This window comes from Scyliorhinus torazame, chromosome 8 (assembly GCF_047496885.1).
Source record: "Scyliorhinus torazame isolate Kashiwa2021f chromosome 8, sScyTor2.1, whole genome shotgun sequence".
NCBI classification, from domain to species: Eukaryota; Metazoa; Chordata; class Chondrichthyes; order Carcharhiniformes; family Scyliorhinidae; genus Scyliorhinus; species Scyliorhinus torazame.
The window spans coordinates 241,858,854-241,883,981 of record NC_092714.1 but is presented as its reverse complement, the minus strand read 5'-3'; the positions used below and the strand labels follow the sequence as shown (position 1 = coordinate 241,883,981).

General features: G+C 43.2%; 1 protein-coding gene and 1 long non-coding RNA gene across 4 annotated transcripts; one reads left to right on the top strand and one right to left on the bottom strand.

Annotated features, from left to right (window-relative positions):
* Positions 1-6,286: 6,286 nt before the first annotated feature.
* On the top strand, positions 6,287-24,259 carry slc32a1 (solute carrier family 32 member 1). Of its 3 annotated transcripts, none has more exons than XM_072515016.1 (4): positions 6,287-6,373; positions 20,480-20,638; positions 21,178-21,975; positions 22,532-24,259. In XM_072515016.1, exons 3-4 carry the CDS (start codon positions 21,601-21,603, stop codon positions 23,717-23,719), a joined length of 1,563 nt encoding a protein of 520 aa, XP_072371117.1. In that variant the 5' UTR covers positions 6,287-6,373; positions 20,480-20,638; positions 21,178-21,600; the 3' UTR covers positions 23,720-24,259. The 3 variants fall into 3 exon arrangements, with proteins under 3 accessions (XP_072371117.1, XP_072371115.1, XP_072371116.1); XM_072515014.1 differs by lacking the exon at positions 6,287-6,373 and adding an exon at positions 19,662-19,775; XM_072515015.1 differs by lacking the exon at positions 6,287-6,373 and adding an exon at positions 19,842-19,994.
* LOC140428489 (uncharacterized) lies at positions 18,800-19,902 on the bottom strand. Its single transcript, XR_011948795.1, has 2 exons — positions 19,816-19,902; positions 18,800-19,717 (listed from the first exon to the last, which is right to left on the bottom strand). It is a non-coding gene; the product is annotated as an uncharacterized lncRNA (long non-coding RNA).
* Positions 24,260-25,128: the final 869 nt, after the last annotated feature.

The window sequence follows — 25,128 nt, the reverse complement described above, 5'->3', positions numbered from 1 at the left end:
GGAAATGTCCCCACATGGGGGCAGGCACTTTAAATGCACCGCACATTCCGAAAGGATGATGGTTTTGGAAAGGTTGGAAGTCATAGATCCACATTATTGTAAAGGTGATGGCAGGCCCGCTGTCCCATTATACCGCCTGCTCTCGCCACTAGAAGGAATTTATATTAATACATTCTGTCAACAGAAGCGTTGCAGCTCGGTAGCATAGTGATTTGCACAGTTGCTTCATAGATCCAGGGTCCCAGGTTCGATTCCCCGCTGGGTCACTGTCTGTGTGGAGTCTGCACGTTCTCCCCGTGTCTGCGTGGGTTTCCTCCGGGTGCTCCGGTTTCCTCCCACAGTCCAAAGATGTGTGGGTTAGGTGGATTGGCCATGCTAAATGGCCCTTAGTGTCCAAAAAGTGTAAGTGGGGGTTACTGGGTTACGGGGATAGGGTAGCTACGTGGGCTTGAGTAGGGGACTTTGTAAGGAGCCTTTGTAAGGAGTAGGAGACTTTGTAAGGGCCGGTGCAGACTCGATGGGCCGAATGGCCTCCTTCTGCACTGTAAATTCTATGACATAGTTTCTCAGCAGGGGTAGGAGGCGATTTCCTCATCCCTTTCCCTTTCCACTGGTTGAAGTTTGCAGGAAGCGCCTCTCATTGAATGGACCTTGAGTGTAACTCAGGGAGGTGACAAGCCATATCCAACGGGGAGTAGTACCAAGAGGAAAGTGAAAAGTGAGGCAGTGCAACCATCCCATTTGCACTGAATGGGAAGACGGGCTCACGGCTCATCCTGGCACTACCCTGTTTCTGGCACTACAACCATTAGCCCAGGGGTAGCCAGGCGAGCAATGAACACAAAGGACTGCGGCCCAGTAGCGATTATGTGCTGCCGTGTGCATTCGTCAAACTTTCACTGGTTGGAAATAACTTCTTTAAGAACAAACTATTGCACATAAATGACTTCAAAAGGGTTACTGCTAGGTTTGAGCTTTTTGAACATGTTTTCAAAATACTTATTTATGTAGCATCTTTCATGGCACCGGGACAAAGCGCTTTGCTGCTAATGCAGGGCTCTTTGAAATGTCGACTCTGTTGTAATTTAGAAAAGGCGGCAGTCAATTTGCACAAACCCCCACAGATGGCAATTGACGATGCTTACTGCAACATAAATTGTCCTTTGTTACGACAAAGTAATGGCAGAGGAACTGAATTGTTACTTTACATCAGTCTTCACGATGGAAGACACCAGTGGGATGCCAGAGCTCCGGGAGAACCAGGGGCAGAGGTGAGTGCAGTGGCCATCACTAAGGAGAAGGTTCTGGAGAAACTGAAAGGTCTGAAGGTGGATAAGTCACCTGGACCGGGTTCTAAAAGAGACAGCTGAGGAAATTGTGGAGGCATTAGTGATGATCTTTCAGGAATCACTGGAGGCAGAAAGGGTCCCAGAGGACTGGTAAGTGACTAATGTAACACCATTGTTTATGAAGAGTGGGAGGCAGAAGACGGGACATTTTAGGCCGGTTAGCCTGACTTTGGTCATTCGTAAGATTTTAGAGTCCATTATTAAAGATGTAATCGCGGAGTACTTGGAAGTGCATAGTAAAATAGGACTGAGTCAGCGCGGCTTCGTCAAGGGGAGGTCATGTCTGGCAAATCTGTTGAAGTTCTTTGAGGAAGTTAAAAGGAAGTTAGACAAAAGAGAACCAGTGGACGTGATTTATTTAGATTTCCAGAAGGCCTTTGCCAAGGTGCTGCATAGGAGACTGTTAAAAAAGTTAAGAGCCCATGGTGTTGAGAGTAAGATCCTGGCATGGATAGAAGATTGGCTAACTGGCAGAAGGCAGAGAGTGGGGATAAAGGGGACTTTTTCAAGATGGCAGCCGATGACTAGTGACTGGAGACCAAATCACTGATTTGGCCTCCACAGCCTTCTGCGGCAATGAGTTCCACAGATTCGCCACCCTCTGGCTGAAGAAATTCCTCCTCATCTCTGTTTTAAAGGATCACTCCTTTGGTCTGAGGCTGTGCACTCGGGTTCTAATTTTCCCTACTCGTCGGAACATCCTCTCCATGTCCACTCTATCTAGTCCTCTCAGTATTCTGTAAGTTTTAATGAGATCCCCCCTCATCCTTCTAAACAGACCCAGAGTCCTCAACTGCCCCTTCATATGACAAGTCCTTCATTCCGGGGATCATTGCTGTGAATCTATCTGGACCTTCTCCAAGGCCACCACATCCTTCCTCAGATACAAGGCCCAAAACTGCTCAATATTCCCAATAGGGTCTGAATAAAACCTTATACAGCCTCAAGAGTACATCCCTGCTCTTGTATTCTAGCCCTCTCAACATGAATGCTAACATTGCATTTGTCTTTCTAACTGCCAACTGAACCTGCATGTTAACATTAAGAGAATCCTGAATTAGAATGCCAAAGTCCCTTTGTGCTTCTGAATTCTGAAGCCTTTTCCCATTTAGAAAATAGTCTATGCCTCTATTCTTCCTAAAAAAGCGCATAACCTCACAATTTCCCACATTGTATTCTATCTCCCACTTTTTTGCCCACTCACCTAGCCTGCACAGGTCCTTCTGCAGCCACCATGCTTCCTCAACACAACCTGTCCCCCCACATATTTTTGTATCATCTGCAAACTGAGCAACAATGCTCTTGGTTCCTTCTTCCAGGTCATTAATGTATATCGTGAATAGCTGTGGTCCCAACACTGACCCTTGCGGAACATCACTAGTCACCGGCAGCCATTCTGAAAAGGACCCCTTCATCCCCATTCTCTGCCATTTGCCAGTCAGCCAATCCTTTAGCCATACCAGTACCTTGCCCCTAACATCATGGGCTCTTATCTGATTTAGTAGCCTCCTGCACGGCACCTTGTCAATGGCCTTCTGGAAATCCAAATCAATCACATCCACTGGTTCTCCTTTGTCTAACTTCCTCATTACCTCCTCAAAGAATTCTAACAGATTTGTCAGGCATGACCTCCCCTTGATGAATCCTTGCTAACTCAGTCTTAGTTTACAATGTGCTTCTTTTGTTTTCCAATTAAGGGGTAATTTAGCATGGCCAATCCACCTACCCTGCACATCTTTGGGTTGTGGGGTTGAGGCCCACGCAGACACGGGAAGAATGTACAAACTCCACACGGACAGTGACCTAGGGCCGGGATTCGAACCCGACTCCTCAGCGCTGCAGTCCCAGTGCTATCCACTGCGCCACATGCCGCCCCATCTCATCCTTAATAATCGGCTCTAAAATCTTACCAACAATCATAGTCCAACTGGCCTATAAATTCCTGTCTTCTGCCTCCCTCCCGTCTTAAACAGGGCTGTTACATTAGCCATTTTCCAAACATCTGAGAACCCCCCCACCGCCTCCATTGAATCCTGAAAGATCACCACCAATGCCTGCACAATCTCCTCAGCTATCTCTTTTAGAACCCTGGGGTGTAGTCCATCCAGTCTGGGTTTCAGAACCTTCAGACGTTTCAGCTTCCCCAACACCTTCTCCTTAGTGATGCCCACTACTCACCTCTGCACCCTGACTCTCTTGAAGTTCTGGTCTGCCACTGGTGCCTTCCACTGTGAAGACTGATCCAAAGCACCTATTCCTTTGCCATTTCTTTGTTCCCTATTACTACTTCTCGAGCCTCTCTTTCCAGTGGTTCAATGTCCATCCTTGCCTCTCTCTTACCTTTTATAGATCAAAACAAAACTCTTGCAATCTTCTTTTATATTACTAGCGAGCTTACACTCATATTTCATCTTCTCCCCCCTTATTGCTTTTTTAGTTGTCCTCTGGTTTCTTTTAAAGGCTTCCCAATTCTCTGGCTTCCCGCTACACCTCGCCACATGATATGCTTTTTCCTTTGCATTTATGTTGTCCTTGACTTCCAAGGTTGCCATGTCTTCCCCTTATCATGTTTTATCCTTCTTGGGCTGAATTTCTGTTGTGCCTCCCAAATAACCCCCAAAACACCTGCCATTGCTGCTCCACCATCTTCCCTGCTAGGCTCCCCTTCCAATCAACTCTGGCCAGCCCCTCCCTCATGTCTTTGTAGTTACCTTTATTCAATGGTAAAACCTGTGCATCTGGCTCCAGCTTCTCCCTCTCAAACTGCAGGGTGAATTCTATCATATTGTGGTCACTGCCCCCCGAAGCTTTCCTTCACCTTAAGTTCCCTAATCAAAACTGCCTCATTACACATCATTGGAGTATAACATTAGAGTAATTTCACAGAACTACTGAAAAGGCTGCATTTTGCAAGGGAAAGGATCAAATTGATATCCCATCTCAGCAACTCATGCAGGACAAATGCAGACATGCGTCACAAGTCCTATATTTAGCCACCTGGCCTAGTTACTTCACCAGATGCCAGCAAAACTTACATCTGTAACTTGACAATAACGGCGACATTTGGACCTTGCACGGTATGTGCACAAACACATTTCCAGGTCCTGTGAGGAGCTCCAGCAGCCATTGACCTTGGCAGACCAATTCTGACTGCCTGATGCTGCTGCTGAAAGCTTTTAAATGCACCAGAGGTTGGGGGGGGGGGGGGGGGGGGTGCAAAATCCTTTACCCGAAGTTGCTTCCAGCCGGATATGCCGTCAGTCATTGCTGTTGCATTAGCTGCGACATGCTGTGCAATAACAGTAGCAAATGTGCCCCTTGTCACAGGGAGCCGTGTCCTGCCCATCTAAATTCAATTGTAGCACAAGTGTTCCGCCACGCCTAAACTTCCAGTTTCAAAGTCGAGATCTTTGGACAAAGGACATAATTCCGAGCAAGGTTTCAAATCCGCAAAGCAAAAAAAAAAGTCAGCGGTCTTGTGTTTCCTCGACAGATGCTCCTGTTGACCCAGTTTGGCCTCGGATTCACTGCGAGGGAAATGAACGGGAGAAAAAGTGCAGCTTTCAGTGTAATGTGCCTTGTAAGAATTGTCCCGCCCGATAAGCACAGTGAAAAATAATAGTTGGGATGTGTCACGGCAATGATTGATTAATTGTGCAGCGGAGGTGGAGGGCATTTCCATGACCCAGGGTGGGTGTCAGGTAGGATTTACACAATTCAGCACCAAGTTAGCAGTGGGGCAAAGCGGACGTTGATTTCGACCGTGGCTGAGTGTAAATGCAGCCTGGAGACCGAATCAGTGGCGGAGAGGCAATCTCACATCGCCCACCTTAACCTATTGTGGAGGGTGAATTCAGTGTAATGGGGGTAGAGGTCCTTGCGCATTTTGGACTTGTTTTGAAACATAACGCCATTCAATTCACTAAAATGTTTTGATTGCACTGCATCCGTCTCTAAACGATTAACATGTAACTACTGAGAGAGGAACTTCGGATCCGTGTGTAAGTCATACACGTGGTAGCTAACTTTTAAAAGGGAGTGGAATAAATACTGTACCAGAGGCGGTTTCCCAGGCAGCAGCATTTTCATTCCAGCCATCTAGTGTGAGATCTAAAGTTTTTATTCTGAGGTTAACCTACAGTGAGTGTAGAATGAATGTGATCCACATTGATGCTTTCACCATATTGAAAAAGAAACCCTTGATGCAGCGAGTGAAGGAACATTCGAGAACACCAGCACAAAACTGTTTCAGAAAAGTTGATGGTGTGAACCTTATTTTATTTCCACTTTAGTTCATTTTTATTGTTAACCAAGGGACCCCGGTCGGCCCCATCTTGAGAATGTGCTTTATTTCTGTTCGGGCACCGTTTCCAAGTTCAGCCACGTCGCAAACACTGTCCTTGCCATTCAAAGCACCGCTTTACTCAGCCTTCCAGTGACAGCATAGGCTCAGCAGTGTGAACTGGTCAGATTGGGCAGGGCGCCTGGCTGTGGGAGATCAGGGAAGCTTTCCCTGGTGAGTACTATCTTTGACTCAGACGTCTCAAGCTGGACTCCAGTAGCAAACATCTCGAGTACAGAGTTGTCCACTTAATTATATGTAATATATTATTTACACTTGAAAGCAACTCAGTATGTGTGTCTGTCTCTGGTCCCGTGTAGATCTACAGACGAGACGACACACAGACAATCCAAATGTGCTTCTCAAATCCTGCAGTGGCTTATCCAGCTTGGAACAGTGACTGACAGTCACAGTTAAAACGGGTTGAAGGGTGTGGGGGGGGGGGGGGGGGTGAAATAAAGGCAATTTAAATTGAAACACTGCAAGTAGGCGTGACCGAGTAATATTAAAATTTGACCACTCGACGTTTGCATTGAATTAAAAATCATCTTGCCAAATCATCCTGAAAACAGCGACGAGCCGACAAGACTCAGCGCTCGATTCCTCATCATTTGACCGCTTCATTTACCTCACGTTTATGGACCAGTTCCAGTCAAAACAAAAATGACCATTATGTAGATCGGTAAGAGTGACGAGTTTGAAACAAATGGTCTCTTATTGTCTGTAGGGCGCAGTGATTATGGATTAGCATTGGACAGGTCAGGGCTGCTCGGGTCGCTGTGTGTAGCAAAATAGAAAAACGACACTATTTTGGGTTAATTTAGGATGTCGCTATAGAAAACAAGATGTTTTTGTTTTTGAAGTGTTTTAGAACTGATGCTGTTTCGTAAAATAGTTAAAAGAATAAATGATTTTATTGGAATCTGAGTGGGGTGCACTCTTTGAACAATGCGCAACATCAAGTTATCGCATTGCCTTGATAAATTACTCTCAGATGTTTAGATTGAGAATGTTTGTTTCCAAAATGAGGGAGGCAGACATTTAAACGAGGGGCTACAACCCCATGTGAAGAATAAAGTTTGGTTTTATGTCGGAGTTTTCAGTGCTTTCAGCCAGATTGTAAAGCAGCTGATAGTACCTTTTTATTTTACACATTTTACTTCCAATTAAGTATCTTAAGGACAGGTAACGACAGATTTACATTAACGTTCACACATGTCCTAGTACAGTTACCTGTATTTTGAGCAAGTTTAGTTACTGGGTAAATAATTTGACAAGATTTAAGCAAAACTGGATTAACAAAAGCTTTTACAGATAATATGATGAATAATATTTCCTGCTCAAGTTTAATTTTTTTTGTTCCTTTGAGATACCTATTTTTGAATTTATCTTACCTGATTGAGACATCACTGCACCATTGAAGATATCCTATTGGGAGCAGTGAAGAACATTCCAATACAATTGAGTTGCTGAACTGTTATCTGTTAGATTTTAATGCAGGGCAAATCCATAACACTGTAAATCTTGCAAGAAAAATAATCATATCCTCACCTGCACTCAATCTTTATTTTGGATATCAGCGCAAAAGGAAAGCTCCTCCCAAAATATTAAATTGTGGTGAAGAACATTCAATGAGGAAACTCTGACCACACACACAGCCAGTATTTAGAACACTTAAACCATGATGGAACGCTAATATAAACTATAACTACAATGATAAATTTACTCAGAATAAAACAAAAACGTCCCAAATTTTCACAAATCAATGAGATAGAAATGAAATACTTAAATACTTTACTGGGAAATTGAGACACAGAAAGTGAAAATGACAGCCTACCAACCCAAAACTCTGTTAACACTATTTATCTGTTCATCCTTGCTCCCCAAGCTGTTGAATATTTCCCGTGCGTTCAGTTGAAGTTAACTGTTTCCAGCCTTTGCATTAATGTTGAAGTCAAATGGAAGACTCAATTTTCACCTGTCTACCCACAATTTCCAGTGCATTGCAGTTGGCAAAGCATCATTAAAATCTAAAACTTAACACATGTTGAATGGCGATCATTGCATCTTAACAGCGAGGTGCATTCATTAAGTCTAGAAGAAACTCTTGCAGTTTGCCATTACTTCCAGGAGACTTACACAATGATTTGTGTTCATGAAAAGTGATTCGATAGTTAATTCAATATAAATCACATATGAACTGAGGACATCAAATCAAATTATGTCAACCAACGTGAAACCATCTAGAGCAGCTTATATCTCACCAGATCAGTTTCTTGGCCACTTTTGCATGACCAACAAGCACGTTGTCAACTTCAAAAGGTTTGGTTGACCCATCTAGGAATTTTTGAACTTGGTTTTCATGTTATTTAATATTAAATTGTGCAAAGGTGTCATAAAATGTAAAAATGTAATCTGGACCCGCTTAAGAATTGTTGTGTGCATGTATCCATATGCATGTATGCATGTGTACCTTAAGGGAATTCAGTTTTTCCAGAGAACAAGTCAATGAAGAGCCTGTACAAGAGTGTTTTAAGTAGGCACTCATTTAAGTCAGTTAACTGTAGCAAAACAATTGGTTCATGGACTAACTGTTCTAGAAATATGTTAGTTCAACAAAACAAAACTATAGCATGCTCAAATATTTAGTTGTGTTGGCTGTAAATTTTGATTTTGTGCTCAATTTTCTACCTTGCCAATTACCGAAAAATGCAAGCATTCGGAATTCTGATATGATTTTACATTAGAGATTATTATCAAATTTCATAAGTTCTATTTTCTCAGGTAATTTTCATCAAATAAGTGGGACATATCTAAATGAAGATTAATTTCCTTTAAAAATGGGAGCCTGGGAATCATCTGTTGCAAAGAGATAAATGCATTTCTGTGGAAAATCATTTGGGATGAGGTACTGAAGTGGCAAGGGAATACGGCACTTTGCCAGAAAATAAGTGTCATTTACAGTTACTGTAAAGTGGCAAACTAAATAGGCTATTCTGTTACCAAGACGGCAACAGCTACAAGCTTTCACTAATTTGTCAAGGCGTGAAGATTGTTAACATTTTGATTGCTTGACTATTGTGAAGAAATCATATGAATTTCAAAACAAAACAAATTATCACAATCCCAAAACTTTCTTGTGGTCCTCAGTATCTATGCCATGTCTCTGCATGTTCTATAACTCTATAAACATGCTGTTTCCAAGAAATGCTGAGTGGGACTATCAAAACCATGGATACATTTTTATGCAATCAATTTATAAGCTTCAGTATATTATTTTAATCGTGAATAAATATGGAGCACTGTTTTAACCTGTATGTTTGATGGATGTGATATTTCCACTTTCTTAAGACAAAGGAAATGTAGCTGACACTTACGTACTCCCTAGAAAGTTATTTACCATACTTTAAAGTTAATTATTAGATCCAGTCTATGCTGATTCATACATTGCAGAGAATGAAGACAGCAATTGAATTCCTTAAGCTTTCTAGTCTGCTCATTGAAAAGGTTGATATTCGAATGTGGATGAAAATCTCTGATGCACATGTCTGAATGTGAAATAAGGCAGATTAACAGTGAGGCCCTGGAGTGGTCCAAGTTCATTTTTGATAAATCAAACTCACCCCAAATATGCATAGAAGCAGTCAAGTCTGGCAAGATATCTGAAACAGTGAATTCTACGTAAACCATTTGGATGTCTGCCTGGGGACTTAAAGGACATTATACAATTTAAGGAAGATAATAAAAAAGCACTGATTTTGCTCTAAATTTGGAATACAACAACAAAGTTTGTGTTCATATAGCATCTTTATGATAATAAAATGTCCAAGGTGCTTCACATGAGCATTATAAAACAACATTTAATGCTGAACTCTAGAAGCGGCGCAGTGGTTAACATTGCTGCCTCGCAGCACCAGGGACCCGGGTTCAATTCCAACCTTGGCTGACCAGCGGTGTCGCGTTTGCATATTCTCCCTGTGTCTCTAGGATTTCCTCCCACTGCACAAAGATGTGCAGGTTAGGCGGATTTGCCATTCTAAATTAGCCCTTAGTGTCCAAAGATTAGGTGGAGTGAAGGGTTACAGGGATGGGGTGGGGGAGTGAGCCTAGGCAGGGTGCTCTTTCAGAGAGTCAGTGTAGACTTGATGGGCTGAATGGGCACCTTCTGCACTGTAGGGGTTCTATGATTCAATCGGGCATTGTACAGATCTTGGTCAAAGAGGTAGGTTCTAAGGAGCTTATCAAAGGAAGGAAGAGCAGTAGAGTGGTGAAGATGTTTTGGAAGGTTTTAAGCAGCATATTAAAGGAGCGACAAGAGGTAGATTGGTGAAGCGGTTTGGGGAAAATGTTCCAGAATTCAGGGCCATGGTTAAGATTGAAATATTCAAGAGGCCAGAATTAGAGGAGTGCAGATATCTTGGAGGATTGTGGGGCTCTCGGAGATTACAGAGATAGGGATGAACAATCTTTGGAGGAATTTGAAAACAAGGATAAGATTTATTAAATGCAGATGTTGCTTAACTGAGAACCAGAGCAGGTCAGTGAGCATAGAGTGTTATGGAAACGGGACAAATCAATCAATATCAAAGGTAGTTGTTGTAAAAGATGTACACAAAATGTTCCTTATTGCCACAGGGAAATACGAGTAAGAATTTAACAAGAAAGATTCAAAAGTGGAAATAATGTGGTAAATAACATTAAATGTGCCGTGATGGGAAAGAGAATGTACTGGTTAGAGGAATTTCCATGAAGCAAATCACAGGAGCATGAATTTAAAGATAAAACTGGCATGTAACAGGATATGGTAGTGTGGGACAAATCGATGCATGCCAGACAGCATTGTCAGAGACCCCTCACACCCAGGCTTTGCCCTCTTCCAGACCCTTCAATTAGGCAGAAGATTCAGAAGTCTGAAGACCCACACATCCAGAACATAGGAACAACTTCTTCCCCACCGCTACCAGACTCCTCAACGACTCTCCCTTGGACTGATCTGTTCCTGTAAGAACACTATTCACCGTGCCCTATGCTGCTCTTGTTTGGCCCTTGTTTCGCACTGTAACCAATCATTATTTCTGGATGTACCATTATCACTGTACGCTGCCGATTATCCTTTTGTCTACTATGTACGTACTGTGTACGTTCCCTTGGCCACATAAAAATACTTTTCACTGAACTTTGGTCCACGTGACAATAAATATCAATCAATCAATCATAACCTGAAGCAATTGAAAAAGATATAATAGATTTTTTCAAAGGGAAAGATTAGAAGGGGTTTGCAATAAGGAAAATTAGAGGAGGATATAGAGCATGTAAATGATATATATATTTGCAAGTCTTATCAGAACATCTATACAGATTGTTAAGAAGTCCATAAAACAGATTGTAACAATACAATACAAAATGCGCAAGTATTTTAGTATCTTTCTGCTCTCTTCACAGGACAACGAGAACCAAATGACCCACTAGCCAAGGCTGAAGTGCACCGCACAACAAAACACCAACTCTTACCACCCCCATTTGAAGCTAGCACCACTAGACATACAAATTATGGATCGATAACAAGTGATGTTGATAAAAAGTATGGGTTTAAGTTCTGGGGAGGAATACAAAGGTCTTATGAAGGTTGGTGAGGAGCCATGGGGTACAGGAGGAAAATGATAAAATGTAGTGTCTGTTTTGGGTTCTGTAGACATACAGACCTAAGTTGATCTAGTTTCAAAAGGTTGGCGGGGTTCAACATCCAGAAATGCACTGCTATTTCCTACAAAAATAAGTAAAAAAACCAGCTGCATTGGTATTTCATTTTGCTAATGGCAGATCATAATGTTGTCAGCCAACAGCTTAGTGTTATCATCATTTCTGCACAATATCTCTGCTGATTTGAAAGCATTGGGGTTGAACCTCGTATATAGCCATTGCCCTTTTCAACTTATTTGGAGAGAAGAAAACAGGAAACAACATGGACTATTCAATTTTTACAAAGACCATTTGTCTGTGCAGCTTTCCACCCATGTGACTCCTTTGACGAAAGAAATACTGGTTAGGCACATGAAAATGAAGCAAACATTCACAACATAAGAGAGCGAACCTGCAGAAATGTAACCAACTAGTCAAAAAACAAATTATTTTGGCTACACATTTCAGTCTGTCATTATTCACTCCTGCGGAAAACAATATGCTTACCTAAAAGCTAAAAAAAAGTGTCTGGCTCCTGTAATGGTCACTGTGGAAGATATCTCTGACATAAAACTTGAGGACATGAGTAATTCCCTCGATAATGTGGAGTGTGGATGGTTGATTACCGCTACAATTCCTGATGAATGAACTGTCACGTCTTGATCTAATAATTCTGAACCTCATACTTTCTCTCTGTGTGTCAGTTTTGTCTTAGTGGGCAGCCTCTTACCTTTGAAACACAAGATTCTGAGTCAAAGTCCCACGCTAGATCTTGAGCACACAAATCGAGGCTGACACTCCAATGCAGTAGAGAGGGAGTGCTGCACGGTTGGAGGTGCTGTCTTCAAATTAGATGTTAATCCAAATCCCAGTCTGCCTACTTAGGTGAATGTAAAAGTTACCATGGTCCTGGTTTGAAGAAGAACAGGTATTATTCCTGGTGAGCTGCCCAATATTTATTCCTCAATCAACATCAAAGGCCATATTATCTGGCCATTATTACATTGCTATTTGTGGGAGTTATCTGTGCACAAATTGGCTGCAGTATTTTTGACATCACAACAGTGACTAAACGTCAAAGGCACCTCAATGGTTGCAAATTGCTTTGAGATACAGTGTGAAAAGCAGTATATAAGTGCAAGTCTTTCTTCCTAAAACTTGTCTAGATACCAGAATTTGTTGTGTAATGCTAACTTCCTGGGTAAGCACAATCAGCAATAATGCAGAATCTGCACTGCAGCACTGTGTTTGTCTCCACTCCCATTGCAATGCACATACCCATACAGCTACACCATGCTCTTTCACTGCCCTGAATAATGCTTCCAATGTTTCCCTTTGGGGCCTGAAATTGTAGACTTCTGCTCAGATTTATTATTATTCACTTTTAATTGTATAAAATCATGGAACAGGCATCTAAAATCACACGTTATCACACTATTAATACACTTTTGTCTTTTTTGTTGAAGGAAGGTGAACTGCTCATGTCATAGCTAAATATGGACACGGTGTCTCTTTGTGTCTTTCCTTAACATTATGCAATCATCGAATCATAGAATCATAGAAGTTTACAGCATGGAAACAGGCCCTTCAGCCCAACCAGTCCATGCCGCCCAGTTTTTACCATTAAGCTAGTCCCAGTTGCCCGCACTTGGCCCATAACCCTCTTACCCATCTTACCCATGTAACTATCTAAATGCTTTTTAAAAGACACAATTGTACCCGCCTCTACTACTACCTCTGGCAGCACATTCCAGACACTCACTACCCTCTGAGTGAAGAAATTGCCCCTCTGGGCCCTTCTGATTCTCTCCCCTCTCACCTTAAACCTATGCCCTCTAGTTTTAGACTCTCCTACCTTTGGGAAAAGATGTTGACTATCTACCTTATCTATGCCCCTCATTATTTTATAGACCTCTATAAGGTCATAGGTGAAATCATAGGTCATAGGTGAAAAGAAATAACTACTTCCCATTTGCAAGCTAATTATTGATACGGCAACATAGATTTGTGAAATGCATTACAGACAATCTCAGAATTTATAATATCAGGTTACAAATAAACAAGAATAATGCCTTGGATTTTGATGTCATAATAACAGCGAGGCTATCCACTCTCCCCGCTATGACAAGGTAAATCTGACAGCAATCTCTGGAGTCCAATGCATGTACAGTTAAAGGCGGAAGGCAAGCAGTTACTGTCAGTAATAGTCTCCTCCTCTATAGGGTTCACTGCTGCATTCTTCACCAATAGACGCGGCACCTCAATCTACGTATGGCATGAGCTTAGGGTGCCTACCCACTAGTTCCAGAATAACAATGGCTAGAAAAGTTAAGGCTATTGTGTTGAGGAATAAAAGAGTTTTAAGATGTTGTAATATGTGATCATTACTGTTGACCAACGTCTCTGGTCTGAAAAATTAAATTTGTACACGTGGCGAATCTTTCCTCTCAAGGAAATTAATGTTGCAAATTTTTTTTTTAAGTAATGGGTTGGATTTTACACTTCCCCCATCGATGGGTTGGAAGGCAGGGAGGCATGTGAAATCTAATGGGTGGTCTTCCTGCGACCTGTCACCCAAAATATTACGCTCTTCGGCCTATTGATGACCTTATGTGACCTATTAATGGCCGCATAGGGGCCTCATCCCACCTCGACCACTATATTAGGGGCTGGTTTAGCACACTGGGCTAAATGGCTGGCTTTTAAAGCAGACCGAGGCAGGCCAGCAGCACGGTTCAATTCCCGTGCCAGCCTCCCGATCAGGCTCCGGAATGTGGCGACTAGGGGCTTTTCAAGGTAACTTCATTTGAATCCTACTTGTGACAATAAGCGATTTTCATTTCATTTTCATTTCATATTACCTAGCAGTGGGGAAACGCCCACACTAAGTGGGAAGTCTGGCAGGTTGAGCTACCGAGCAATGGTGGGGCGGGGTGTTGGTCAGGCTGCTTTGCAGGCCATCTGAGACCTTTGGAGGCAACTCAGTTATCCCCCAGGCCTCGTGTACCAGGCCCCCATATTCCTCACACACCTCACTGTGACCTCCAGCTGCAGGACTTACCAGCACATGGTGCGACCGCTCATAGTATCATCAGTAACTACCACTCCTGGCTGGTGCTGCTGGGACTACAGAGCTGCTGGCCAATCTGACTGAGTTCTCTGAGGTGGGACTTCCTCCCAAGAAAGAGGCAGAAGTCTCACCTCAAAGCAATGAAAACTGCTCCCAGCATAAAATTGCTGCAGGGCAACCATCGGGATTGTGTTGGTAAATCTCAACAGGTCTGGCAGCATCTGTAGGGAGAGAATAGAGCTAACATTTCGAGTCCAGGTGACCCTTTGTCAAAGCTTTGATTGAGAAGTCTTTAAAAGTGAGCAGAACACAACTAGAAAAGCAATAAGGGGGCCGATGATAAAATATGAGTTCATGAGTAATATTAAAGAAGATTGCAGGTTTTTTTTTTAATAGATGTAAACAGTGAGAGAGAGGCAAGAATGGACACTGAACCACTGGAAAATGAGGCTGGAGAAGTAGTAATAGGGAACAAAGAAATGGCCGAGGAACTGAATAGATACTTTGCATCAGTCTTCAGAGTGGAAGACACCAGTGGGGCACCAGAACATCAAGAGAATCAGGGTGCAGGGCAGCATGGTAGTGCAGTGGGTTAACCCTGCAGCCTCACGGCACCGAGGTCCCAGGTTTGATCCCGGCTCTGGGTCACTGTCCGTGTGGAGTTTGCACATTCTCCCCATGTTTGCATAGGTTTCGCCCCCACATCTCAAAAATGTGCAGGCTAGGTGGATTGGCCACACTAAATTGCCCCTTAATTGGAAAAAATGAATTGGGTATACTAAATTTATTTTTAGAAAAGAGAAGCAGGGTGCAGAGGTAAGTGTAGTGGCCATCACTAAGAAGAAGGTGCTGGGGAAACTGAAAGGTCTGAAGGTGGATAAATCACCCGGACCGGATGGACTAACCCCCAGGGTCCTGAAGGAGAAAGCTGAGGAGACTGTGGAGGCATTGGTGGTGAACATTCAGGAATCAAAGGAGGCAGGGAGGGTCCCACAGCATTGGAAAATGGATAATGTAATACCTCTATTTAAGAAGGGAGGGAGGTAGAAGACGGGAAATTATAGGTCGGTTATCCTGACTTTGGTCATTGGTAAGATTTTAGAGTCTATTATTAAAGATGAGATTGCGGAGTACTTAGAACCTAGAACATAGAACAATACAGCGCAGTACAGGCCCTTCGGCCCACGATGTTGCACCAAAACAAAAGCCATCTAACCTACACTATGCCATTATCATCCATATGTTTATCCAATAAACTTTTAAATGCCCTCAATGTTGGCGAGTTCACTACTGTAGCAGGTAGGGCATTCCACGGCCTCACTACTCTTTGCGTAAAGAACCTACCTCTGACCTCTGTCCTATATCTATTACCGCCCAGTTTAAAGTTATGTCCCCTCGTGCCAGCCGTTTCCATCCGCGGGAGAAGGCTCTCACTGTCCACCCTATCCAACCACCTGATCATTTTGTATGCCTCTATTAAGTTTTTACACATATCTATTTAATATTTGAATGTTAAAAAAAAAAATTATTCATTAGATTTACATATCATTGGCAAGGCCAGTATTTGTTGCCCATCTCTAATTGCCGTTGAGAAGGTGGTGAGCTGTGTTCTTGGACCCTGGCAGTCCATATAGTTTGCTCACAGTGCTGATTTTCTCTAGTGGTTTGACACAACAGAGTAACCATTTCAGAGGGCAATTAACATTCAGCCACAGCACTGTGGGTCTGGAGTTTCATGTAGGCCAGAATGGGTAATGGCAGCATTTCCCTCGCTACTACTACTATCATATGCACTGATGAACAGCTAGAGGTCAAATTTGAAATTCTTCAGCCAGTTGGCAGCCACCTGATCGGCCTGGGTGTAGGGCAGTGAGACCGACCCTGAAGCACAGGTCGGGGCATTTGTCAATTATATAACCATGGTTTGCACTTTGCCACAGGGATGAGTCATGCTGTCCCCAATGGAAGAGGTTGTTCTGGCAGGGCCCAACTCCAGTGTGAAACCAGTTCAGTTTGACCCATTCACCACGTGGGAGGTCAAAGCCTGGCATTTACAATGTGACATCATCAACAAGTGCTGATTCTGGGCTGTGTTGTTGGTGTTGTGCCACAAGTCCTACCACAGGTCCACAACAGAACTGCCTAGCCCAAGCAGGTTGGTCCAGATTGGCCACCTTGAGGTGAGGCTTTTGCTGGGTGGGTGGGTGATGTCTTCTGCCGTTGGCAGATCCATAATTTTGTACACTCTTTGAAATCATGCTGTGCTAGATACACGACAGATTCATGGCGCTACAATGTTGCTGAGCACAGGTAGCCAATTTGTGTTTGTTGACCATATTACTCCTGATGTGTTCCTCAGGGGCTGGTTTAGCACACTGGGCTAAATAGCTGGTGTTTAAAGCAGGCCAGCAGCACGGTTCAATTCCCGTACCAGCCTCCCCAAACAGGTACCGGAATGTGGCGACTAGGGGCTTTTCACAGTAACCTCATTTAAAGCCTACTTGTGGCAATAAGTGATTTTCATTTTTTTCATTTCATTTTTCATGATCCCATTCAGCTGGACATTTAGCATTTTGCAGAATGCAGAGTTCTTCCAGACATAAGCACAGTGCTCAGCTACTCGATAGCAGAGAGCCAACGTGTTATTAAAGTTCTGGTGTTGGCTCCCCAAGAGGTTCCTGTTAGTTTGCTGATGAGATTGTTGTGAGTCTTGAGTTTAGGTGAGACTTTCTGGAAGTGCAGCTTGAAGTGACACTAAGAGAGAAGGACTAGGGTGGTGTCTGATGCGGCTGCTGTTTAGGTAGAGGTTAAGTTCTTGGTGATTTCTTGCATTGCCAAGGTGGTAGACAGATGATAGTCTTTTGGTATTATTTGGTTCGAAGCAGCTGTTTTGACAGTCGTCAGGGAGTTTACTGAAGTTTGCATTAAGAGCATTGTTAATTACTTTGAAATCTCTCGCTTAGTAAGGACAACAGATGTCATGTAAGTAGGTGAACTTGTGAATGTCTGTGGCTGGCAGGTAATTTCTGTACAGGGTGAACAGAGAGGGGACCAGTGCTGATCCTTGAGGGAGGCCTTTCGCTGCCTCTTCAATTTTCTTTCCTCAAGAGACATTACTGAACCAGATGGGTTTTAATGATATTCCAGTCGCTTTATGACCATCATTACTGGCTTGTAAATTAATTGACCTTAAATTTCACCAGCTGCCATGCTGGGATTTGAACTCACTCCCCTAAAACATCAGTCCAGGCGTCCGGATTGCTGGTCAATTTTACCACTACCCTACTGCTCATATTAAAATCGATTCAGATCATGGACCATTATGGCACAGGAGGAGACCATTTGGTCATGGAGTCCCTGCTGATTAACTAAGAGAAGAATCTTTGGGCCTTTATGAAGCCTATAGAAATATATAAAATATACAACTGTTTTGCATATTCCAAATATATTATTTTAACACAAGCACATATCAACGCCGAGTGAATATGAATCCCAGTTATCCCTGAGCCATTCAGGTGAACTGCCAACAAACCTCATGAAGGTGCTTTTACACTGCACTTCATTCATTGTTAAACATACGCTTGGCTGTAGTTACCCGCTCTGTGTTATTGCAATAATCATGGGATGAAAACCTTACTCATGGGTTGAACAAGGGTTTTCCAGTTAATCCATTCCACGCCACTTTGCACCAACTTTAAAGTAGCACGAAGCGAAGGTCACTTCTATTTTGCACATACAGCTGAGTTAAAACCCAGTAATACCGAAATAATTTGTTTTGTGTCAAAAAGGGGCGATGTTTTCCCCGTTACGAACCCACTTCAGTTGCCGCCACTGTTTCCCCCACACAACACCAGCGACTACAATTCCAAAAGTGGCTCATAGATGTGAAGTCCTGTAGACGTGGAAGAAACGCCTTCCAAAGTCAGATTCATTCTGCCGTGTCTAATAAAGCTGCATACTGTCCGATTGCATGTATAAACCAGACCAGCTGTCCAGGAAAGTCGACCTCCGCAATTCTACAACCCTTTTCACCAAGAGCACGAACTCGGATACATTAACTTCAACGGTGGGCAACATTTCACAAATAGAAATCCTGGGATATCGTCATCCTGTCATTGCCGTGGGCCGGTTGAGTGTGGCCAACGTTTCATGCTCATGGAAGCATTGACTTTTGGGGCATTTCTAGGTTGAAACGATATTCCTGCAAAATGATTTTTTAAAAAATATAATTAAAGAAACGCTTAAAGCGCATGCAATTTACCCGCCAGCATCGAATATGCAATCTGCATTTTGCATTGTTCAATCAGACACTATGGTCACAATTTGATTTACATTTAAACAGACGCTTAAACGTGTATATTGTGTTGACTTGTAACCTTTTAATTACAATCAATTGAAAACATGCCACACAAGTTCGAGGATTTCCCAGTGAATTTATATCTGATAAAGCCCATGTTGTAACTGAAATTCTGTGGCCCAGTTCCAATGAGTTCTCCAGTTTCCCATAAGTGCCGGGATTTGGTCTGTTCCACCTTTAAGATTTCTGCAGATCCTGAATGAACGGACGGAGGAACCATTCTTGACTGAAGGAATTCGTTGGAATTGTGTACCACTTTTTCCCTTTCCCCATCGTGCGTCCGTTTATAAATCACCCCATAATCTCACTTCAGTTCACAGGGGAATATCCTTTGGCTCCCGAATATATCGCGTGTTTGCCCGTTCCGAATCGGTAAAAATTCAGTGTTGAAATCTGAACACTGCAAATCCAGGTGCAATGGAAACGCCACACAGTTGCTGTTACTGGTGTGAGAAGATCGCATGTCCTGCACTTGGTGGATGTATCAGAATTGAAGTAAAAGCCGGAGAGGACTCTCTCTCCTGGGCTCAGCAGCCAGTACCCACATCTCAGTTACATTATTCAATCGGCTGCCAACAAAAATACAGAAGATGCCCGCAGAGGGGAACATGCAAAGGCTGTGTGGAAGGCAAAATTAAAAATAATTTGTATATAAAATAAAATCATGAAATAATGGTTATGAGGTTCATTAAAAAGACGTGGAATAGTCGATAAAGTAACTATCGTCAGTCAGTTCACGGCATCAAGCAGCATGAATTCAAACTGTGAACATAGTGTTTCCCCCTAGTCCTGGTTTGGGAGCTGCAACTGTATCGTTCCATATATATATAAATATATCGTGCTCATATATATTTCCCGTACGGTGTAGGTATGGCGCATAGCCAAATATCTTCCAACGAAGAGGATCCGTCCACTAATCCCTGTGCAAGACAAATGGAAAGCGTTAGAGCCCTGCTTGGCACAATGGGAATTGCACTGGTAAATATATAAGTGAGTTAATCACTGGGACCAAACTCACTCCTTCAATTTCCAGCCGGTCCCTGGGAGAAATGCGAGGAAAAGGGGGCTGGTTTTTAAAATGACTTCCTCAAACCCGGGAGCCACTCAAAACGCCCTGAGGAGAAAGTTAAAAGAAAGGAATTGAGTTCATTTTTGAGAGAGTTCTGGAATCTGCTTCATTAAAATAGGCAAATGCGAGTAAGATTTTGCAACTTTGCCTTCGCAATTCCGGGAACGTCGATCGCCAGCAGAACTCAAAGAACCGGCTGTTCGTGAGAGTTCAGTGAGAAACCAAATCAGAATAAGGCATTTATTCGGAAATTTATTTACGATTAAACAAGGCTCCTTTAAACAGCCGGCTCTTTTTAATTACGGGACAAATCTTAGTCACTTTTCAATTTGAATTTAGAAGTGGGGGCATTTAGTCTCTTAACTATTGGACATTAATTGAGGGGGGGGTGCACTGTTTGGAATGTGTATTTGAAAAATGTGCGTGAAATGCATTTGCTATTAGGTGAAGATGCCTTTCTAGTTTTGTTTTGGCTCTTTACAATAATTGTCTTGTTCCTCTGAATTTCTGAATGGAATGAGATAGATGCCATCATTAATCTGCAAATACTACATCGAAAAGTACTCCACTCAGTGACCGCCACTCTGCACAATTCTGCATTTTATTGTCACAGGTGAATATTGCATTTCAGTGTCTGGAGGGGCGATTTCCCGGTTGGGAAAACGAAATGGATCACAGATAGGAGATCCCGGCGTCTCTGTGTCCCGGCGGCAGAACGAATTTGGTCCCGCATCCCGCGATGTGTCTGTCTGGAAAACCAAAACCGATTTGGGTAAGTGATGGCTGTGAATAGTGGCGGAATGTTTCATCCATAGGACACATTTGTCTGACTCCGACCGGAGTTCTAGGAAGGAGCGTGTGTGTGTGTGTGTAGGATATTCCCCTGACTGACACTGTCCATGTACAACTTCTGACTCCTCTCTGTCAGAGGATTAACAATTGAAAGTATGTTTCATTCATAAACTAGTTGTCTTGATCGCTAAGTCCCTTTGTGGCAATATGATTTGCGTTTCAGAAAATCCCCACTCCAGGGCGAGACCTTCATTCCACTGTGACTTTTATTACTTTATATACTTTAATGTTGTTTGTTCAAATTTGAATGCCAGCGCCAGTAAAGCCTGCTCTTTCTTGCGATGCGGTAAACGGCAGCAATAATGTGGGTAGGACGGCGTTCGGGCGCTCCTCCCACCTGCATGCAGACAACCTTTTCTGGTTAATGGATGAGCGTGCTGGATTTGGAGACGTGGTTGGCAAAGCAATGGCTTGCGTTTGTCAATTGTGTGTCACGTCGCCTTTCATTCGTCCCCTTAGGCGCTCCACAGCGAGAACTGGCATCATTCCGGCTGACGGGAACCAACTGGGACCTCAGCGGCTCAGACTGGGCGAAAATCCTGCGCAGAGAGAGAGAGAGAAAAAGGGAGCTTCGAGGCAGGACTGGCGTTTTTTCCATCGTTCGGCTGCTTTCACCTTGCAGTGAAGGGGAGAGCGGTGTAGGATGCACAAGGAGAGGTTATAGACTCCCAACTTGAGGAGCTGTCATGAGCCACGGAAAAGACTGCAAAGAAAGGTACTCTTTCAGTAAGAATTGGAGATAGCAGTTTGGGGTTCCCCTTCACCCCACCCCCCACCCCTAACCCCCCCCCCCCCACCCCCACTCTCTCCACCAAGATTTTCTGTGCAGATTTCAATTACTCCCCTTTCTGCAAAGGGAAATATCCCAAGATCCAGGTGGCAATGGCGACCCTCATAAAAAGCAAGCTTTCAAACGTTGCCACTTCCGTCTCGAACAAATCTCAGGCTAAAGTTAGCGGCGTGTTCGCCAGGTTGGGCTTTCAGGCGGCGACTGACGAGGAAGCCGTTGGCTTCGTACAGTGCGACGACCTGGACTATGAGCATCGGCAGGGTCTGCAGATGGACATTTTGAAAAGCGAAGAGGTGGCCGGAGAGGCAGAGACAGGGGCTGAGGGAGACAGTCACTACCAGAGAGACGGTACCGCGCTGCCCCCTGCAACCCCCAAAGACGCGGAGCCGTGCGCCGAGCTCGCCGCTCAGGGCAAACCGCAAATCACCTCCTGGGAAGCGGGCTGGAATGTGACCAACGCCATCCAGGTAAAGCAAACACCTTTCACCATTACTTTCCAAATCTAAATCCACCCCCTCCCTCCCCGCCCTCCTCCCCACTCTCCCCGCGAGCGGCAACTTTTGACTCAGAATTAATGATGGAATAAAGAGAAAGTTAGTGTGGGTATAGATCTCTTTATTGCTAACCGAAGGAACATGGATTATTTGTCATTTTAATTGAAAATAGTTTGTAATTGGAGCAGAGATTAAGTTTAGCTTTATAAAACGATGCGTTTTATTGCACCCAACGGTAAACACGCCTAACATTGAAACGAATTGCAGATTAATGAATGTTATGAAAAAAAATAGCAATATGTATTTAATTAGCGAGTGAGGATAAATGGTCTGTACGTTAAGCAGTGAATGAGCTCCTTTATAATGGTAATTATTAGCTATGGGCCTCCTGTAACACAGCATGTAAATGGCTGCTTATATACACATTTCAACTGCAATGTCTGTTCCTCTCCACGCTTTACTAATACTTTCTGCTTTACTGAAAACTTGCAGAACAGTGTGCCCACGTTGCGTTGTATCTGTCTTTCAGGGTATGTTCGTCCTGGGCTTGCCCTATGCCATCCTGCATGGAGGGTACCTCGGACTATTTTTAATCATTTTCGCTGCTGTTGTGTGTTGCTACACGGGGAAGATCCTGATCGCTTGCCTGTATGAGGAAAACGAAGACGGCCAGCTGGTGAGAGTAAGAGACTCCTATGTTGACATTGCCAATGCCTGCTGCGCCCCTCGCTTCCCCAAGCTGGGCGGCAGGGTGGTGAATGTAGCCCAAATCATTGAGTTAATAATGACCTGCGTTTTGTACGTGGTTGTAAGCGGCAACCTGATGTATAACAGTTTCCCCAATCTGCCCATCTCCCAGAAATCGTGGTCCATTGTGGCCACCGCAGTGTTATTACCGTGCGCTTTTCTGAGAAATCTCAAAGCGGTGTCCAAGTTTAGCTTGCTCTGCACTCTGGCACATTTTGTTATTAACGTCTTAGTGATCGCCTACTGTCTGTCTCGAGCCCGTGACTGGGCCTGGGATAAAGTCAAATTCTACATTGATGTCAAAAAATTCCCAATTTCCATCGGCATTATCGTTTTCAGCTACACCTCACAGATCTTCCTGCCATCGCTAGAGGGCAACATGAAAAGCCCCAAAGAATTCCACAGTATGATGAACTGGACTCATATAGCGGCGTGTATACTAAAGGGACTGTTTGCCTTGGTCGCGTACTTGACCTGGGCAGATGCGACAAAAGAGGTAATTACAGACAATCTCCCCTCGACTATCAGGGCCGTGGTCAACGTGTTCCTGGTGGCCAAAGCCTTGCTCTCCTACCCTCTCCCCTTCTTCGCAGCTGTAGAAGTCTTAGAGAAGTCCATTTACCAAGAGGGGCGGATTGCAATGTTTACTAATTGCTATGGGATGGATGGTAAACTCAAATCATGGGGGTTAGCTTTACGGTGTATCCTCGTGGTCTTGACGTTGCTGATGGCCATGTATATCCCCCATTTCGCCCTGTTAATGGGGCTGACTGGGAGCCTCACGGGTGCTGGCCTCTGTTTTCTGCTCCCAAGCCTCTTCCATCTCAAACTTTTGTGGCGAAAACTGCAGTGGCATCATGTCTTTTTCGATGTCTCCATATTTGTCATAGGTTCTATCTGCAGCGTGTCCGGGTTCATCCATTCGCTAGAGGGACTAATTGAGGCTTTCGACTCCAACACAAGCGACTGAGGGCATGCGTCACGTCTCCTCTAGATCCACAAAAAACATTTCAGATAGGCGCCCATTTTAATTTTGCGCAAACTCAAATTGTTACCTAAAATGGTCAAGTACAGGAACAATTCCATTAGTGTAAAAGTCTACAATTAAATTCTTACCGCATTGCGGCAACCCAATGCAATTACAATTCAACGTGATACAAGTGAAGATGACAGGGCCAGCCTTCAAAAACACCTTGATGTACTTCCAGAGTATTTCAAAGATGCAGTACTGGCGGGGTGCTGCTGTAATTAACTGGCTTCCCAACATTATAGGAATTTCAACAGTGAGTCTCTAGACTGGAAGCGTTTTAAAATCCATGATTATTATATGGAGAGAAATATATGTGCTATCCAAGCGACTATTTCATGAACATGTGGAAATGTTTTAAACCGTATGTGTGGTGTGGTTATACATGGCGGAATGTATAATGCGAAGTTTATCTTGAAGTATACAATGTGTAATATAAATATATATATACATATATGGCATAATAAATGAGAGTATATAATACATTTTGGTGGTGTTATTTATAACGCTGGATGCAGGGGAATTGCACGTTTTTAAATCAGTGAACAATTATTGTGCAAAACGGCAACAAAAATAGCCAGGGCGCCACATTTGACTAATTTCTTCTGACCTTTTTAACAAATAATGTTGTTTGCGTTGTATACGTTAACAGTGGACCCCCAGCTATTTGCACATGAACGCAAATATATTCCATCCATCACAACTCCAAAAAAAGCCTCCACTTACACCGTCTATTCCGACCACTCTTTCCAGACTTTAATTTAGTTTTTAAAAAGTAAACTAGAGAATTCGATGTGTTTTATTTTCGAGCGGTTGAGGGTGTCGACTAGAAAACCATATTACTGGACTAACGCACGTATATATAACATTAATCGATAAAATGAGAATGATCAGCCGATTGATGCATCGCATTGGTTCATATAATTACAAACAACTAATGATTGATTTGATAAGGAATTAGAAGTTCCATAATGATAGCGAAATTGACATATTTAGTTTTCGGTGGTGCGATATTGATTGCTCAATTAAAACAGGCGGCAATGAGATTTCTAAAACATCAAAGCTTTTTTAAATCAAATAGCCCGAATTGTTAACTACAGGTTCTCTATTTATGATATGTTAAATACTACATATATGCGTGTGTGTGCATGATCGGAATCTCACATCGGATTCGGTGAATGTGTCACAGACTTACTCCAAATACCTGCATCTCTTTTTTATACAGAGAATGCTCATTTCAATGACAACCGTTACCGGAAAGGGGAAATATCATGAAGAGCCGGATTTTACCCAAGGATCTAATTTACAAATTAGGGATGCAATAAATGAATCAGTTAGCTATTTCCAACCAA

What these genes read in the sequence shown, in the direction of transcription:
- slc32a1 (XM_072515016.1), top strand. Translation starts at nt 21,601, where the DNA reads ATGGCGACCCTCATAAAAAGCAAGCTTTCAAACGTTGCCACTTCCGTC. An exon ending in ATGTGACCAACGCCATCCAG is followed by an intron (nt 21,976 to 22,531) that starts GTAAAGCAAACA and finishes TCTGTCTTTCAG; the next exon opens with GGTATGTTCGTCCTGGGCTT.